Source organism: Choloepus didactylus, chromosome 5 (assembly GCF_015220235.1).
Source record: "Choloepus didactylus isolate mChoDid1 chromosome 5, mChoDid1.pri, whole genome shotgun sequence".
In the NCBI taxonomy this organism is placed as follows: Eukaryota; Metazoa; Chordata; class Mammalia; order Pilosa; family Megalonychidae; genus Choloepus; species Choloepus didactylus.
Window position 1 is genome coordinate 141632919 of NC_051311.1, and position 19792 is coordinate 141652710.

Genomic DNA, 19792 nt, shown 5'->3' on the forward strand with positions numbered 1-19792 from the left:
GAGAGGTGGTCTGCACTGCCCTCTAAAATCCAACAGATGCTCCGTACGTTCTTATTAAATCGAAAATATTTCCTGGACTATGAGGCATTTGAATACAAAGCAAACCAGTGCTTCCTTTGGTCAAAGTTAATATTCTCCCTCTCTGTCATTTCTATCTCAAACTTTCTTTAAAAATAGTCTGCAAGAAAAATTATCTGGTGAAACTCCTTTTAACAGAAGCAGCAACATGAAAATGCTGAGCTAAATCAACCAAGAGGAGAGTTAAATCAAATTCCCTGGATGCTAATTCTGGCATTACTATTAGTATCTATGACCTTGGGCATCTTATGTTCTCTCTTTTCCTCCATTCCACCATCTGCAAAATGAAGATGACAGCACCTACTTTGTATGAGAAAATGCTTGTTAATTGCTCAAAACAGAGCCTGGCATACTGTAGGTGATCAATAAATGTCACCCATCACCGTTATAGGTTTTGACTTCTTGGTACCACAAAACATTTTTTTCTTAAAAATATGTATCTAAAAAAATTCTTCTAGAATATTTGCCACCAAACATAATTCAGGTAATTGTGATTAAATCCCTGATTACGAGGTCATTAGCCCTATCTGGAAAAAATGAGGAAGCAGGGGTCAAAGGTTGTGCTGTGGACAGCCGAAGGATGATGTCAAATAGGTCAACTGATCCTGCTAGTGTGGAAGTCAGAGAAATATGGGCCAGAGATATAAAATGGAAATCATCAGCATGGATAGTATTTCAAACCATAGGAACTGACAAGATTCCCCAAAAAGAGATTGTAAGTGAAGAGAAGGTGATCCTGAGAAACCCCAATATTTGGGGGTCATACTGAGAAAGAGAATCCCCAAGAAAGACTGAGAAGAAGCAACAAAGAAGGAAGGAGGTAAATGAGGAGATGGTAGTATCTCTGAAGCAAGTGGGGTTGGGTTTCAAGAAGGAAAAAGTCACTGAGGTGAAGGCTCCTGAATGGCCCAGCTAGTTGAGTACCCAGAATGCCCGCTGGCCTCTCACCCTACTCACTGCCCCCAGTGCTTGCCAGCCACCCTGAACCTCATTAGTCTCCCCGAACGTACCACACTTCCTCCGGGAAGTCTTCCTGAACAGCCTCCCGCCACTTCCCCAGGCCAAATTAGGTGCCCAGGGCCCACTCTTTATGTGTTCTCTTAGCACCTAGAAGGTCACATATCTTACTGTGTCATGTTTCCCCTTCTCCATTGTAGGTTTGAGCTCCTCAAATGCTAGGGGGGCTATCAGATCAGTATTACCCAGCATTGTGTTCAGCACATGGGAAGTGCTCAATAAATATTTCTGTACAAGTGGCCTGGAGCGGCCTGTAAATGGGATTTCCACCACTCCTCAAGCTCACTCTCATGCCCCAGCCCAAACAGGGCACTGCCATGAACTAGACATGGCAGGAGGCTTACACACAACATCTCATTTCATCCTCGCAGTTTCTCTCCTTGCCGTATCTCACCCCCCACCTCATCACCCCCATCAGATAAAGAAACATGGTCAGATGGGCTTAATAGGTTGCCCAAGATCACAAAGCTGCAAAGAGAAGGAGCTGGAATTCCAACCCACATGTGTCTGGCTTCAATGCCACACTCTAATAAGTATTTCTGCTTTGCGTAGATTCGATTTCTTTCTCCACAAGATGGCAAGCTCCCTAGGATGATGAACACGGCCCCTATTTTCTTTTCATCTGCAAGTGTCTAACACAAAGCATGTGGAAGAGGTGATCGATAAATGCAATTTCATTTAGGCATTACAAGCAGTCTCCAGAAACAGGCTGCCTGGTTTAAATCTGGCTCTGTTCTTACCAGCTGAGGGGCTGGTGAAGTCAGGACAACAGATTTCCCTGCCTCCTTAGGAGGTCAGGAAGGTTAACTGAGCAAATGTATGCAAAGTTACCGGATGGTGATAAGAGCTATTATTATTATTATCATATGAATTAAAACGTTGTTTTGTGGTTATACCTGTCATATATGTTAATTGTAAAAATAACTGCAGAATTTTGTGCTAAGCACTTCCTGTTTATTTCTCATTAACTGAGGCTGCAGAGCCCAATGGCCAGAGTGCAACTCTGGAGTAGATCCCCTGGCCCTGCTAGGCACTGGAAATGTAAAGAGGGAACGTAAAACAGCACCCAACGCAGTTAATAAAGGCTATTTTGTGTTGCTGTTATCACTGTTCTTGCAATTATAATTACTAAAGGCTCACAGAGGCCCAGGCTGTGAATTGGTGTTATTATGTGCATTTTGCCAAAGTCACAGAGAAGTGAGAGGCACAGCTGTGACATGCATCCAGGTCTGATGACTGCAAAACCAATGCTCACAACTACCTTGCTACTGGGCCACAACTGGGCACATCAGTGCTCCAGAGACTCTGAACCACCTGCCCTTCCCCAAACAAGGTAACTATTTCATGCCCCTTTGCCTTAGCCCATCTTGTTCTCTCTGGCTGAGAATCCCCTTGCTGCCATCTGACCAGGAAACTTCTATTCAGGTGTTAATAATGGGGTAGGGTGGGGAAGATGTGGGAAGTATGTATTCACTGCATGGTTTTCCTGTAAACCTACAACTTCTGCAATTAAAAAAAAAAATGAAAAAAAAATTAAATTAAATTTTAAAAACCCAGCTGAGACATCAGCTCCTCTTGAAGCCTTCTGTGACATTTCCATCATCCCACAACCTCTAGTCCCAACAAAGCTAACATCTCTTTCTTCACACACGTCCTTTGGGTGTTCTCCTTGCCATGTCACTACTGTGACTTGCTCCCATTCTACTGAATAATTTGTGAGGATATTTATATCCCCTATGAGACTGTGGGCTTCTTGTGGCCATTCCAGTTCTCAACTCCCAATGCCAAGCACAGTGCCTGCTATACACACACTGTGGTGACCAAGCTCATCCTGTTTGCCTGGAACTTTTCTGATTTCAAAATGGAAAGTCCTGCACTCCTGAAAACCCTTCAGTTCCAGGTAAATGGGGATGGTTGGTTGCCCTAATATAAACACATGCACAGTATATAGATACATATTAGAGGACGAGAATTCAGGCAGATCCAAGGCCTGGCCCAGCTAGGAGGATGGTACATCTGGGAATGTGAACTTCAAGTCCCCATCTGAGCAGTAAGCACCCAGACATGTGCTGGGTGGTTGATGGTAACTTCCACTGGCTGGGCAGGTGGGCAAGTGGGCACAGGTGAGCTGCTTGCTGCTTCTGATGGGATCCTACTGGGATCCACACCCACTGAAGTAGGATCAGCCAGCAGCTGGATGGCAGGGAAGCCTGCTCGGTGAGCTGTCCTCCCAGAGAGAAGCTGTTTGCCAGTGTCCATTCATCATGTCGTTAACACCCTGGGAAGAGTCTTCCCAGCTGCAAATCCACTCTTGTGGCTGAGAACTCACCATTCTGTTGCTTTTCTCCAGAGGATTTCTCAGCTTTGGAATGTTTCCCACGAGGGTTGTCACTTTTGTTTGTGCGTGTTCCATTGACTTGATTCTTGGTTTCCCCAGATGTCTTTTTCTCAGCTTTGCCAGCTGTACCTTCCTCAGCCTGGCTTTTGGCTTCCATTTCCTTTTGCTTCTCCTCTGCGGCCAGGCGAGCCTTTTCCTCTGCTTCCTTCTTGGCCTTCTCCTCTGCAACCACAGCAAGTTAAGAAATGTGCAGAACAGATTAAAAAAAAAAAAAAAAAAAAAAAAAGTCATGCCATTAGGAGAATTGCCTCTTTGAAAAGCAAAAATTGTTTACACAGGGAACTAATACATTTAAAATGGCCCAAGGTGCTTACTTAGTGTTTTGGGTATACTTTTGGGTAATTCCAGTCAAAGTGGCAAGAACATTTGGGAAGCCAATAAAAGAGGTTTGTGGTGATGTCATTTCTGAAGACAGAGGGTTAGAGAGGGGGCAGGGAGAAAATCATAAAAAGGGTAATGATAATTAAGGAATTAATTTTGTAGTTGGCATTACTGTTATTTATTACTGGTAGCTTCTACTGTGTGCATCCTCTATTCAAAGTATTATGCTAAGTGCTTTCCAAGAATTGTTTCTTTTCATTCTCAAAACAACCTTATGCAGTAGCCCATATTGTAACCCTGTTTCATGAATGTGGAAACGAAGTTCAAAGAATGTATAAAACTTTCCCCTGGCTTCAGTAAGAACTGGAGCTTTATGTAGGTTGGCTTAAGACCTGGGGTTTAAAGATAAACAATTGATTAAAAAACAAAACATCAAGGAAAATAATCACCCCTAAAGCACAGTTTCAGGCCACTGTTTGTGAATTAAAATGTATGGAGAGGATAATTAGGCCTAACAAAAACATGGTCTTAAGACCACAAGATTAAGAGTTCAGCCAGGTATCCTAGTCCACGTCCTCCCCTTCAATGAAAGGATGTCAATGTTTCCAACTCAGCTGATCATAAAAGAGTCTGCTCTATGCTAAATCAAAAACACAGCATTTGATCCAGTATTGCATATGGTCAAGTATTTATGAAAATATTTGTTCACTCATTCAACTAATATTTATTGAGCATCTATATAGTGCCAAACACTATTTTAGGCCCTGGAAATACAATAGCAAATGAGACAGACTTTTGCAGTAGAGAAGACAATAATTAAGTAAACAAATCACTTAGATAATTTGAAGTAATGAAAAGCACTTTGCAAAATAGAAAACAGTGTCATATGGTGAAACACGATCAGCACAGGGGAGGAAGGTGGCATTAGATAGGGATGTGGAGAAAGCTTCTTTGAGAAGGTGATATTTGACCCAAGCCCCAATTGACAAAGATCCGGCCGTGCAGTAATGTGGGGAAAGAGCATTTCAGGCAGAGGAGAAAGCAAATGCAAGGGCTATGAGGCAGGAATGAGCCTGGTGTGTTTAAAGAACATTGAGTTGGTCAGTACGGCTATTTGAAAGTTGACAAGGCATTATCGAGAGATATGACCAAAGGACCAAGGGCAGACAGGGCCTTGGATGCAACAGGGTGGAGCTGGGATGGATGGAGTAACATAGGTGGAATGGCACTTAACAGAGATTAATCTTTCCTTAAGGTCTAGAGACCCACTCTGCATAGCATTCATCTCACTCAAAGGCCTTCCAGATTGTGCCATCAACTTCCATTGTGAAAAGCATGATTGCATCTTTCTGGAAGTGTGTTATAAATGCCATGCCTCTCATCATCACATGTCCATTTTCTTTCCTTTGTGTTATTCTTGGTCCTGAAAAAGCTGACTATTCTAGACATTTGTTTTTAATCTAAAAGACATCGGGGTGATTGTGCATCTGCTCATGTTTCTCTTTGTTTTAGCTGCTAAAGAACACGAAGTCAGATTTGGTCTGGGTTCCTGTGTTATTGAGGCTTTATGGCATGTGTATTGTGGGTTTCTATGACCACTGGCTTCATTTTTCTTTTCTGCCCTTACAATTGCTTGGCTCAGATGCCCCCCTTAATATATTATGAATTTCTCACTCATCCTTCATTGATCCAACCATCGATCCAACAAAACCAATGCCCTGGCCTCATCCCAGACACATTAAGTCAGATTCTGGAGGGAGAGGGGGCAGGAATAGGATATTTTAAATGCTCTTCAGCTAACTACAACATGAAATGGGGTCGAAAAGCACTGATTTAAATTGTAAATGTTTGCCATTCAATTTTTCATGGTGCACTATCTTCCATCAGGACATACTTAAAATTTACAGTGGAAAGGTAAGGAAAATTTCTTTACAAAATAACATAATTAGATGCATATACAGTACAAGAAGTCTGTTGACTTCTACAGAGAGGTAGAACTAAAGAGTGAAAGAATTCCCTTGCAGAAAGAGATGGTGAGACGGCATTTTCAGCAGACTGCAGGGACACAAAAGGCCCCTAGAATGTTCATACCAGACTTTTTGTCATCCTTCTTTAGTGCTCCAAGGACACAGGCCAAATGTCATCTCTATCACTGAACTCCCAGTGCTTAGCAGAGTGCCTGATAGAGCAGGTACTCATGAGTATTTGTTGACTGAATTAATGTACGCAATGGGCATGATTTGCCCTCCCTGCCAATGTGACCTTATTTGTATACCCTCCATCTTCAGCAATCAAGATGGATGTAAAATACACCAAATATCCAAACTCTAAAGTCTTATTATTAAAAAGTTAGTTATTTGACAAATGTTGGTTTCCTTAACCACTAATGTTAAGTAAGTAAAAAATGAAGACCATTCTTACGACACAGAGATGGGAACTGAGGCAAGGAGAAGGAGTAATCATCCACACTCAGGTAAAGGGTGTATAAACCTCTCACAGAATCTCCAATGAATCTGTGGCAAACTTTCAACATTCAGAAAAATATCCCCAACTTGAAAATAATAACACTGAAGGTGTTAACTTCTGGTTTGCTACAAAAGAGCATAAAATGTTATCTGAGCAAGAAAAATTCATTTGACAACTGAGTCAAACGAATTTTCTACAGGAAATCTAGCAAAAAATAAAAACGGGGTGGGGGTGCATTTCAGAAGCAAATCTTTTTTTGCTCAACTGCAACTGACATTGGACAATTAGTGCTGAAATGAATAAATAGTAGCCCTTATGACATCATAATCAAATCAGATATAAGTCTGCTCCAATGTATGATTCCTTTCCCTGGAATAATCATATTCCAGCAGGTGGCTCTGTAACCTCTTCAACTTCACTGCTCGACTTCTATCTCAACTTCACCCCTCTGAAGTATTTTCTATTAGTGTGATCAACTGCAGGCACCTAAAGGGGCACTACTCAAAGTAAGTGAACAAACCAAATAAACAGATAAATAAAAAAACAGAAAATAATTCTACAGGAGGTACTGCAATGAAACCCCATTATATTTTCAGGGTGAACGTAGAAGGACAGATAAAATTTTCCTACAATGGTGAAAAAGTAGATGAAAACACAGTTAATTTATGTGTGCTAATAGATTCCAAAGATAGCATGTATACAGAGAATTAACTTTTTGGGTCTTAGGTTTAACATCTTTGGCACTGCAAGGCTTCTATACTAGCAGAAAGCAAACATCATAGTTCAATTTTGTTTCCTTTTGTTTCCAAACTACCTGTGGGGATGCCACTGATGAGTAAATGGCCAAAAGCAAGCACCTAAGGAGCAAAGGTGGAGCAGAGCCCTCGAGATCCATAAATTACATCCTGGTAACTGATAGCTGCTTCTATCCCACACAGAATGCCAGTGCAGGCTTGAAGAAATATGCTGATTTCATCAATTAATTTGCCTTCCTGAATAATGATCCTGCAAGCTCTTGATTAAAAAAGGTATTGTGCTTGTTAGTCCTTGATATAATTTTCTGAAATGCCTACTTACACTGCCTACAAACAGAGAAAGAGAAACTGAAAAGAACCACCAAAATACTGTATGCATTTTGAACACTCAACTCTCACTTAAGTACAAGAACAACAGAAAGACACTTTCAGACATCTAAGGCCTCAGAAGTTCCCACAGGCCCTTCCTGAAATGATAAGCAAAGAAACCAGTAAAGCTTAGTGTCAAAAAAAAAAAAAAAAAAAATTGTTACTGAACTAAATATGAAACTTGATGCAAATATTAAAAATCATTATTAAAGGATATGGTAATGATAAATGTATTTACAATCTGCTAGATTTAAAATCCCATGTTATTTCAATGAAACATGAATGATGATAGGGGAATTAAATAAAAATTCACTAAATTTCTTAGCATTCACAAAGGAGTGTCAATACATACTATTCCACTATTTACACTGATAGAGACTTGTAGTTCAATAAAAACATAAAGATAATCTCTAGACAAATGAAAATTGGGTGTATAAAAAGCAAAGTTGAAAGGCATATGATAAATTGGGGTAGAAATTGCAACATATTTTGTCAACTAAAGAATTATCATCCTTAACATATAAAGAATACTTACAAATCAATAATAAAAATATAAACATACTAATGGGGAAAATGGAAGGGAAATATGATTGTGGAACCACAAAATTAAATAAAACTGAGACTTTAAAAGAAATACTATATTCACTTATAATACCAGCAAGGATGAAAAAGAATCATGATAACCTGTATTGGCCTATCAATCTACGGAAATATGCATTTTCATTATACTTCTACTGGGAGAGAAAATTGGTAAAAACTTTCTAGAGAGAAATTTGATAATTTGTATCAAGAGCCTTAAAAATATTCATCTACTATGACACAGGAATTCCACATTTAGGAATTTGTCCTGGTTAAATAATCAGAGATAGGCCCAAAGATTTGAACTTGTATGTTCAACGCAGTTTTACATACAATACTGAAGAATTGGAAATTTACATGTCCCTAATTAAGGGAATGGTTGATTATGGTAGTCAATACAATGTAGTCATTTAAATCAGATTTTCTAAGAATATTCAGTGTCAGTACAAAATGCTTAAGATAGAAGTATCCTGATTTACTTACAAATGTGCATGGTAAAACAAATTGAAATGAATTGCATCAGAATTTCAACTGATATCTGGCTATAGAGGTTAGTAGTAGTTTTTATTTTCCTACATATATACGTATATGTAAGTATATGTGTATACAGATGTGTGTGTGTGTGTGTGTGTGTGTGTGTATACAAAACATTATAAAACACTTCAACATTTCAGCATCTGTAATGTAAGCATGTATTATTCATGCTCCAGAAAAAAATTTTAAAATGTTTAGTACTGAATGGAAATTGATGAATATTGATCATACTTACAAATTGTTATACCAGCATATCTTTGATTGGGAATAACGCTTCTCAGCCCTAAGAGCTGTAAAGAATATTGAATTAATCTTTCCTAACCATTATGGGCTCTGTCGTGGCTAGCTTATAAATAAGGTTGGCTAGTAAAACCAAGATTTTAGGTCCAATCCCATTTCTGATCAGTTTAATAACGATATATGGTCACGCACCCGAAGCAGGGCAGGCTTTCTCAAAATCAGGGTTCTTGGTGAAAAAGAGCAATGAGCAAAATAACTGGGGATAATCTAATACAAATTAACCACCAATGGGAAAACAAATGCCAACTGGATTTCTTATCAACACCGGTCAACATTACTGAGAGGCTGAAAAATTTATAAAATATTAGTTATTGCTTGGTATTTTTACCCTTAGCTTCTTAACTTTGCATTCAAAGCTCCAAACTTCTTTTCCAATTTGTTTCAATAACAGCTACCGTAATCAGCTCTGTTCTCAGTGTTACACATGTAATTTTTTTTTGTTTTGCATCAGCTCTGTGGTATGTATTATCACCCCCCAAACAGAGCCTCAAAAACCTACCTGAATTTGCCCAAGAGCACAGGCAAACAGGGATTCAATTCTCTCTTTTTACATTAGCCTAAATTTGCACTGATAACCGAACTATCTTCTCATAAAATATCTATATATATCTATATCTCTATCTATATGTATATATCTCCCAGGTTCTGAGCTGTTATCCATTACCTTTCTCCTTGTTTCCTATCTCTAATTACAACACTTCCTTCAGGAACCAACCCCAGGCACCCTTGAGTCTGGCTACAAGATGCTTTCCTAAATGTCCCAAGTAGCATTAGGAACAAGTCCTTTTATGCTTCCAAAATAGCTTAAGCATATCTCTATCAGCACACCAACCATATTTATAAATTATTAGCTGCTTATTTATCTGTCCTTTTTTAAAGGGTCAGTTTTCCCCTGTAAAAGTAACTTTATAGTTCCCTAGGTGATTAGTTTGGGAAAGTAACTTTAGTAAGTCAAATAACTTCAAACAAATTATTCTGAAGTACCTCTTTAAATTGCATATTGTCAGGAGTTGAATTTTCGAATGTAATGAGTATAATTGATTATAAGAGAACGCTTCTTTTGAGATGATGCAGTAGGTGCCATCACTGTTTGCAATGCCTGCCAACAGGGAGGATTTCAATGTCTAAAGCATTTGAACGGACTGTTAGGGGATACATCTAAAATAGGGAGGAGGCATTGGATTCTTCCATAGCTCAGGACGTGTGTCCTGAAATGATAAGGGACCAATTATGCCCTAAAGCCACCATAAGCATAAACTCTGCCCCAAATAAAATGAACAGTGTACTTGGTCAGAATTTTGCAAGTCACAGCAGCTGCATTTGAATAACTTCAACAGAGAGGCTTCTCCTTCTCCCACATTAGAAGCAGATCCCCCAAGTACAGGAGACCAAGTGTCCAGAAGCTGCTCTTCCCCACCACCCACACCCTTCTTCTCGCCTGTTATGCTGAGATTGGGAGGATAATGTGGTGCAGTGTGTTGGGGGATAAAACCGTCCTTGGCCTGCTGTGAGGGTCTGGGGCAGAAGGCTGGTGGGCACTGGTGACAAGTGCAAGACCTTGAACTCTCGTTCTTCCTCTGAAAGAAACCCTAGAGTAACGTCTTCCCCTTCTTCTTATGAGACTGTGAACTTTGAGGACAGGGGTGTCTGTTACTCATCTCCGTACCCTTGGCACAGAACAAGAACCCAGCACATAGTAGGCCCTTGGCAGATGTAAGATGTTGCTGAGGTCTTGCCTCCTCAAAACTGGCTGGGATTGGTCTCCCCGTGAGCTCTGAGAGCCCTCCACGTCTGTGCCCCTCCCTGCAATCAGGCATCACAGCTTCGTGCTCTTGTCTTATGTGCTCCCCGGGCTCATGCTCCTCTCTGCTTAGACTAGTATGACCATGTAGTACGTGCTGATCATGTAGGATATGCTCAATGAATATGAATACATGTATGAACAGACAAATCTCAGCCACCAAAAAACCATGGATTTCAGTCCTTTCCTGCATATAGTACCAAGAGCAATGACTTTTCTTGTCTGAATTGTGGAGATGTTTGCTTTAGGGATTTGATTATCTATAAGATACTTCCATTTCAGGAGATCAGATCTGAGGTCTGCATAATGATTGAAGGGAAATTGGGAACATAAAAGGAAGACAAAAATTCAGGTAAGGAAATTAAAGGTTATTATATCCATTCACAGTGGCGTAGGTGGCTATTGACTGGGCTTTACTTATATGAAGTTGTGTCACATGGCATGAAATGAGAATGACAAGATGGTCTAGCAGAAAACAAGAAATAATCAAATTCATTCCCTGTAGAATCCCCCTACAGAGAAAATGAGTTCAGCCATAGAGCACCAGAGCATATTGACAGGATACTTGGAGACCTGATTTTATCATGCATTGAGTGTTGGATATGACAATCAAAAGATGGTAGATCTCTATGCAGATAGGTAGATAGATAGGTAGGTAGAAAGATCAATAGAAAGATAGATAGATGGGCAGACAGACAGACAGACAGATAAATGGTAGATCTTACTATCCTGCAATGTGAACTGTATCTTGAGTAACTGCGTTTCATTTGTAGAACCTATAAATCAGGGATGGTAATTGCATGGTCTTTAGGTGGGTGCTGAGTTGGTTTGGGCAGGTCTTCTGGAGGGTTCCCCTGTAGCACGTTACCTTTGGGCACTTTGGCCCTCCATCTCTCACGGTTGATGTGTACCACCTCCGTCCAAGTGGTTTTGAAACTCTTACAGTTAACAGGGATGACAGAATTGTTGATGGGGGCACTTCCTTCTGACCCACTGCTCTTGACACCTGATCGCTTTACATCTGATGAGCTGATGCTGTTCAAACTGGAGGGTGGAAAACACATCAAAGAGGAGGGTCAGTGCTTGAAAAAGGTATGCCAGTGAGCAAGCCCAAGAGACAGGTGGTTAGCATTCATGAAGTTACTGCTATGAAATTCCTGGGTCCTGAAGTTTGTAATTACCCTATTTTCCAGCTGTGACAGGTGGAAAATTCTGTTCTTTTTAACAAAAGAAAATCAAGATTTCAGCCTCATGAGTCCTGATAGTCTCCATATCTCTTCTCTATTGATTGATTGGTCTCATCTCTTCTCCAATATGAGTAGAGTGGCCTCCCATAAATTTTCTCTACTCTTTTTTTTAGGTTAAATTAAGAATAAGCATAAAAGCTATTATTTATTAAGCACTACATGTAGGCCAGTCTTTCTTCTTTCACAGTATTCTTAAAAGAGAGATATCATTATCACCATTTTATAGAAGAAAAACACAAAGGGCAGAAAGTAAAGTGAATTGCTAAAGATCTACTCTCTCTTTTGAAATTAAGTTATTGGAACTTGGACTTCTACTTGGTTCCACAGTTAATCTGCCTGCATCCATGCTCACTGCTCTTCCAAGTTACCCAGCAACTTGGTCCTCTTCCTTTCCAGCTCCACCCTCCGCCTGTACTTAGGGGCCCGTGATACTGGGATCCCCAAGGCCAAGGGCAGTGGTCATTGTCTTATGTTCCTGGGAGAAGGTACAAAGGCACAAACAACTTTGTGATTGTGGGAAAGCAGGTCATATAAAAAGCCTTTCTTTATATGAACATTACTCTATGCTTTAAACACAAATTACTTTGCAAATATTAGGACATTTATTAGAAACCAAAAACATTTTAATAAATATTAGAAATTTAAAAGCTTCCTCAATAAGCCCAGCATGTTTCAGCCCAGTGCTTGAAGAGCTGAGGAGACCCATGCAGGGGGCTCCTGCTCTCACTGTAAGCAATGAGACCCTGGTGGGGTCCATACCCCACTGAGTATTCTGTGCTCCCATTTTATTCAAGTTCCTCTTGCCTTCTCTTTTCTATATTTACTCCCTCGCCTACCATTTCTTTCTCTTCTTCTTCCTATTCATTCCATTCTCTCCTTTCTGCTTTACAGCAAATCCCAAGGTTTTGAATGGATGAGGAGGAGAGTAATAGTATTAGTAGCACTAATAATTTTATTTGTTTTATTAGTACTACTAATAAAGACTAAGTGCTAGCTTTATCGTAGCTAGCACTTCCTCTGTGCTTGACTCTAAGTACTTTACATTTATTGATTAACTCACTCAATCCTCCTAGCAACCTATGAGTATTATAATCCACATTTTCTCAGATGGGGAAATTGAGGCAATGTGCCTGAGATTGCACAGCTAATAAGTGATGGGGTCTGAATTTTTCACCTTGGCAATTTGACTCCAGAGGCTGAACTCTTAACTAATCTACATTTGATATAGTGATAGTGCAGCAGAAGGTGATTTTAAATTTTCACTGTTTTTCTCTACTTCATTCTCTTTCTGGACCTTGAACTGAAAGTCAGTTTCATTCCTTGTGATAACTCTGATCGGTGGTAGTGTCTTTCTGGAATATCAGAGACAAGGAGTCTAAGCCTCCTGGGCACCAAATGGATAAGTGCTGTGATTGGTGCCGCAGTAGCAAAGCCTGGGAAAGGATGGGGCACACGTGTCTGCATATCACAAGTGGAGCCTTGGCCTCCCACAGGCCAGCCTGGAGAATACAGATAGTAGAATTTCAACTCCTCTGAGAGAAGCAAAGGGGCAGACAGATGCCTCTTACAAGGAGGACCGCAAACACAACATCATTATGAAAGACCACCCCACCCCCGCCAAAAGGAGATGTCTAATCTCACGGACGGGCCAACCTCACCCCCAGCCCACTGTGTGTTCCCACAGACCTTGATCGCCTCTGTGCCGTCCCGCCAGTCTGGGAGGGCTCATCCATCAGTGGGTTCACGATCCTCTCGGTCATGTCCGTGAGCACAGTAAAGGTGGGCTCCACGATGAAATCAATAAAACCTGAAGAGAAACAGCAGAGCTTCAGGGGAACGAACTAGTCACTTGGGCCTTTCCACATTTTCCAATGGAAACCGATGAGTCTTTTCTTCCTTTTAAGGATCATCCACATGGGAGTTCTAGATGTGATTAGGAGAGAATGGGTCTTATTCATTTAATATATTCCTTGATTTGCATATCTTGAGTCAGTTCTATTTCCCCTACACTTTTCAGCAGATAATTCAAGAAAGTGCCCGTGACACACATATCCAATGCCTGTTCCACCATAATCACCGTGGTAGGAGTTCTTTAGAATACTAAGATGAATAACATGGCTGGCCTGCCCTCCAGGAGGTTATAGGAGAGATTTAATGATCACAAAAATGACCCCTAGAGTGTATGGAAAGGGACAAAGGAGAAGCCCTGAGAAAGGCGGCTGGGAAAGCAGAGGAGGGAGAATATTTTCCCTCCACCAAGAGGCTCAAGAACAGCTTTATGGAGGTGCCAATGTTTGAGCTGGGCTCAAAAGACCAAGCAGACAGGAAGATAAGGCTAGTTCTCTAGGTGGAGGGGGTGGAATAAGCAAAGGGACAGGGACGTGGAAAGTGCCGGATACGTCTGAGGAGTGATGAGGGCTTAGGGATTCTATTGGGGGTGGGGGATTGGAGGTGGAAAGCCAAGGAAGGCAGAACACGGATTGCTCAGGGAGAGAGGCTCCTAAGTGTCAGGCTGAGGGGACGGCCTCAGGGGAGCACTAGAAGCCCCTGGACTTAGGAGGGATTTTAATGAGATTTAGAAAACCTTCTTGAGGGAAATTAATCTGGAAAGATGGAAGGGAAAGGAGAGAGTGGGAGGGGATCAAGATAGGAAAATCATTTTAGGAGTTAGTGCAGTAGCTCAAACCACAGGTAAGGGAGGCTGGAAGTGGTACTGTCATAAGGTGGGAATGCAAAGCAGAGCACAGATAAACACAGTATAGGAGGTGGCTCTGCTGGATGTGGGATCTGCCAAAGATGGTTCTAAAAGCAAGGCTGGGAAAATCAGAGTGAGAAGGACAATGGGCTTGGTTTTAGATCTTTTGACTTGGAGGTCTGGGGGAAACATCTGGAAGAGGCCAGAGTTCGAAGAAACAGCGTTTGGAGATTGAGTGGGGGGTCAGAGCTGGAACGTACTTTTGAGAGATCCCCATGCCTTGAAGTTGGGCTAGAGAGACTGTTTCAACAGCTCAAAACTACCTGAGTGTTCTGGGGCACATTAGGTTAAAAATACATGATTTGGAGCTAATGGAGATAGTGGTGATCTGATATGCCAGATGAAAGCTGCAAGAAAGCTGTGAGCATTGGGAAAGTTAAATATCGACAAAAGGAGTACTGCCCGCCCTCTTCTGAGGGGGTATTTGGAAATGCATGAATGCATTTTTGGTCTTCACAATGACTTGGTGGGGGATGATACTGGCTTTTAATGCCCAGCAGTCAGAGATTATAAAAGTCTTGCAATGTAATGACAGAGCAAGCATTGCCCCAAGCAAATGCCAATAGCTTCCTGGTAAGGAAACAAGATAGCAGCCAAATTTGCATTATACAGTTCATAACAATATAATTTTAAGCTGAAACTGAAGTGTTTGATGGCACTAATAAAGTCCGAGGTATATTGATAATATGCACAAAATAAGGGTTATGAGATCTTTTATTGTTTAGTACCCTACGGTGAACGTATCTATAAGATGGTTTAATTTGTCATGTTCAAAAATACATATTAAATCAGTCGCTGTTTTCTGAAGTTAGAAGCAAAACCAAAACAATGAATATTTATTTTCTAAAAACATACTGAGAAGTTGGAACCTGCCCTTCCATTCCACCTTCATTTCTACTCTTTGTTCAAAACTGTTATCACTAGCCTAAATGTATGTAGATTCTTCTAACTGATGTCTCCAGATAAATTCGCACCCCATTCAATCCACCTTTTTTCTACACAGCTACTAAAATGTTCCTCTTGAAATCCATTATCTGTCTCTAACCTCTGTAGAGGCCTTCAAAGAGAAGACTCCCCCAGATTTGTAGGCCAATTTGCAAGGTTTGCTGTTATTAGGCCCAATGATTCATTGCCAGCTTCACCTTAACTATTTTCCTCCCCTCACCAAGTTGTCCTTCTTTATTCAAATATAAGGAAAGGTCCTTGGAATTTCCTCCTTCTCAGGGAAAAATAACTACTATTTGTCCAGTGCAAACATAGCACTTATCCATACCTCACCATAGGCACATATTTAATATATTTATACACATCTCTGTTCACCTAGTTACACACAAGATCCCTGAAGGCAGAGAATACATCTTATTTGTTCTACTATCTTCCCAAATCTATCTCAGTGCCTTGTACAAAGTAATCTACCCTTAGCCTCCCTTCTCATCCTTTTTCATTCTTTTTCCACATAATTCTTTTCAGGTGATCTACTACTTTCTTTTCAGCTAGCACTTCTCACAAACCGGTACCTATCAAATCTATATATCTAACGCAGTCTTGTCCCATGAGCTTTAGAACTGTTTATTAAATAGACTCCTGGATATTTTTTCCCCACAAGTTAAACTCAACATGTCCAAACCAGAACTAACTCATCAGCTTTCCCTCCAACCCTAAGTGGGACCAAGTTCCAGTCATTTACACAAGCTTGATTCCTGCTTTTACCTTAGCTTTCAACCCAGGTGAATCCCTCCACACTGTGTCTCCTGGATAGCCCCTGTTCACCTTAGCTCTGGCCATGGCATCTCTTCCCTAGAACCCTGCAGGAGGCAACCAACTGGTTTCCTTGCCTCAAATCTCATTCAAAACCCTCTGATTACTCTTCCACATTACTAGTAGAGAAATCTTTCTAAAACATGGGGTTGGCAAACTTTCTATGAAGGGAGAGAGAGCAAATATTTTAGGTTTTACATGCAATACAGTCTCTAGGGCAACTATTTAATTCTGCTGTTGTGGTGCAAAAGACATCAAGGACAATATGTAAATGAATGAGCTTAGCTGTGTCACAAGAAACTTTTATCTGTAAGAACCTACAAAAAGGTGCTAATTTTTTTCAAAAGGAAGGAAGGGAGGGAGGGAGGGAGGAAGTGAGGAAAGGAAGGAGAGAGAAGAAGAGTGGAGAGGGATACAGCATGGAAGGAAGAAAAAGAAAGAGAGGGAGGAGGGAAACATTTCAAAAGAGTCACCCTGAAAGTAGGATCACCCAGGAAATGGGGCTGTTCTGTAAACAGGCTAGAGAAAACTTAAATGAGGTGAAGTGCCATGGTGACTTCCAGCACTGGATATAAAACGGAGAGATTGAAATAGAATGGGCTTCCTGCCAATGGTACTTGTCATCTCCTTGGCAAGTCGAGGCCCTGTTTTATGTTGGCAGGGGATGAGGAGACACCAGAATGTCGTTGTCTAATCGTCCTGTCAACCAGTCACATTCTAGGGAGAAGGATGGAGGGAGAGGCTCCATCAACCCAACTAGCCAAAGCCATGAGCACAGCATGGTGGGATGGAGCCAGCATGGCAGGTTGGAGCCAAAGAGTTACTGGGAACTTCTGAGCTTACTTCTCTGGGTTTTTTCTTCCATCCAAAGTGCTGGCAAACACTTACCTACTTGTGACTGAGCTACCATGGTTGACTTTCGGTCACACAGAGGAGAAAATGGCAGCCCCAGTTCTGCTTCTCTGTCACCCTACAAAAACAGGAAGTCATAATAAATTAAAATCTGAGTCTTCCAGATTTTATTTAGCAGCTTCAGCTGCCATGAGGGTCACTGGTCTTCATTTTAATTATTTCAATTACAGTAGGTGATTAGCCCTTATGGAGCCTGCTTCTTTGCAAAAAAGACACCAAGAGGAAGCCCTCTGGGATCCAGTCATTCCATCCAACTGCACGCTGTTTTAAAGAAAGCTTCATTGGGCAGCAAGAGGTCTCCCATGGAAAATAAGAAAAGCAACATATCCTGTGGCTTGGAGACAACACTAGAGTCAGAATTTCTGTGTTTTCTCAACCTGCTCTGCAGTAACCACTACAGCCTGCTCAACTGTGTATGGTGTCCAAGACACTAATGCAAACTGGACCAATTTGGGTTTATTCTCTTAGAGCTGTCTAAAGTTACACATAACTGGAGCAAGCATTTCTGGGTTCTTAATCTTAGAACTCAGTCCATAACAAAAACTGGACCAAAGAGAAACAGAGCAAATAACTGTTTGGGTTTGCCAAGATAAAGAAAAATAAAACATGTTTCTCTGGCCAGTATACACTCAATTTCATTAAAAAAAAAATCATTGTAATAATCAAGAGCCATGGAAAGTCTAAACAATGATAGATACGATTTTAGAAACCTGAACCAGAAGTTCAATACTTCAGTCACATGTACAGAGGAAAGGGGAAAATCCTCAACTTTCTTATATCAATGAAGTAGGCTGATTCACTTAAGTCAGAAAGAATCTGCTCAGAATCGCCACATGGACTTTGTATTCAAACCGACTTATGCTTGAATCCCGGTAGGAGAACTACCAGTTCTGTGATCACAGGAAGGTTATTTTCCTTCCCTAAGTTTCAGCTTACAACTGGTGAATTTTGGGACAATAATCTCTACTTCATAGGGTTATAATGAGGATTAAATGAGAAAATGTATGTAAAGTGCCCAGAATGCTCCATAAATAAAAAGATCTGTTTTTGTATCCTAGTAGTTACCTCTAATATTTATGTGAAGATTTGAGAAACATTTAGTGTATTTGCTACATTGAATACACTCTTGCTTCTAATAAGTATCACCAATTAACTCATAGTAAATAAAGATTAACAAAAACTTGCAATCAGGCCTAGATCAAAACCTGAATGCCTCTTCCTTCCAATGCATGGAACTCAAGAAAAAAGATGCTAGTTTACATGTACATGTAACATCTACTGAAAGGACGGGAAAGGAATGGGTGTCTAAGGAAACTGAACAGTTGGGTCACAATGAGAGCTGGGGTCTCAGGAACAGTAATAAAGTGGCTCAGTTCCTTCTGCACCCTTTTCCTGTGCACGTCAGACCCTCCACGGGAAACAATGGCTCCTTTGATTCTGAGTACGCCTTGCTGACGGCTGCTCCATCCCTCAAGTGGCATGATAAAATGATGAACTCCTGAGCTATTTTGACCCAGGCAGAATGAAGAGAAAGAATAGTATTTATAACATAAAATTGGAGTTGGGTAGATAGCTTAGAGCCATAGCTCAGCTAAAACAACCCTTTTTCACTCCCTGTGTGGCATGGGTTCAACTTGTTCTGTTGGTACATTTTCATGGGGGCAATGAGAAGGGGAGGTGGTGAAACTGTTCCACTTTGACTTTTAAGATGCAGCATTAATGAGGATTTTATTACTGAAAACCTGTATGAGAGTAAACAACTTGTAATCCCATGGATTTGCCCATTCCCAAATCTACATATAATTTACATCTTTCAGATATAATTGAGCTGAATAGAATCAACTACTAAAATTCTACTTAGTTTTGCATTTCTCTGATGACCAATGATGTTGAGCATTTTTTCATGCCCCTACTGGCTATCTGTATATCTTCTTTGGAGGAATGCCTATTCAAGTCCTTTGCCCATTTTTATATGGGTTGCATGTCTTGTTTTGTATCACTTCATACCCACTAGGATGGTTACTATTAAAAACAGAAAATAACAAGTGCTGGCAAGGATGTAGAAAACCTGGAACCCTTATACATTGCTGATGGGAATATAAAATGGTGTAGCCACTGTGGAAATCTGTTTGCTGATTCCTCAGGTAGTTCAGCATAGAATTACCATATAACCTGGCAATACTACTTCTTAGTATATAGCCAAAAGTGTTAAAAGTGGGACTTGAACATGTATTTGTACACCAATGTTTATAGCAGACTTACTCACAAAAGCCAAACAGTGGAAGCAACCTAAGGATTCAACAACAGATAAATAGATAAACAAAATGTGGTATATACACACGATGGAATATTATTCAGCCATAAAAGGCATGAAGTTCCGATACATGGTACAACATGGATAAACCCTGAACAGATGATAAGTGAAATAAACCAGATAGAGTAAGTCAAATATTGTATGATCTTGCTCAAATGAAATACCTAAAATAAGCAAATTTATAGAAA

The 19792-nt window shown here is 40.5% G+C and overlaps 1 protein-coding gene across 3 annotated transcripts in view; it reads right to left on the reverse strand.

Annotated features, from left to right (window-relative positions):
- PDE1C (phosphodiesterase 1C) overlaps positions 1-19792 on the reverse strand; it is a 567042-nt gene that overhangs the window by 60287 nt on the left and 486963 nt on the right. For all 3 annotated transcript variants that reach the window (XM_037837021.1, XM_037837022.1, XM_037837023.1), the window contains exons 13-16: positions 17267-17348; positions 13552-13672; positions 11487-11662; positions 3425-3655 (exon numbers count right to left, since the gene is read on the reverse strand). In XM_037837021.1, the coding sequence (XP_037692949.1) occupies positions 3425-3655; positions 11487-11662; positions 13552-13672; positions 17267-17348 (610 nt within the window). The remainder of the gene's footprint in view (positions 1-3424; positions 3656-11486; positions 11663-13551; positions 13673-17266; positions 17349-19792) is intronic.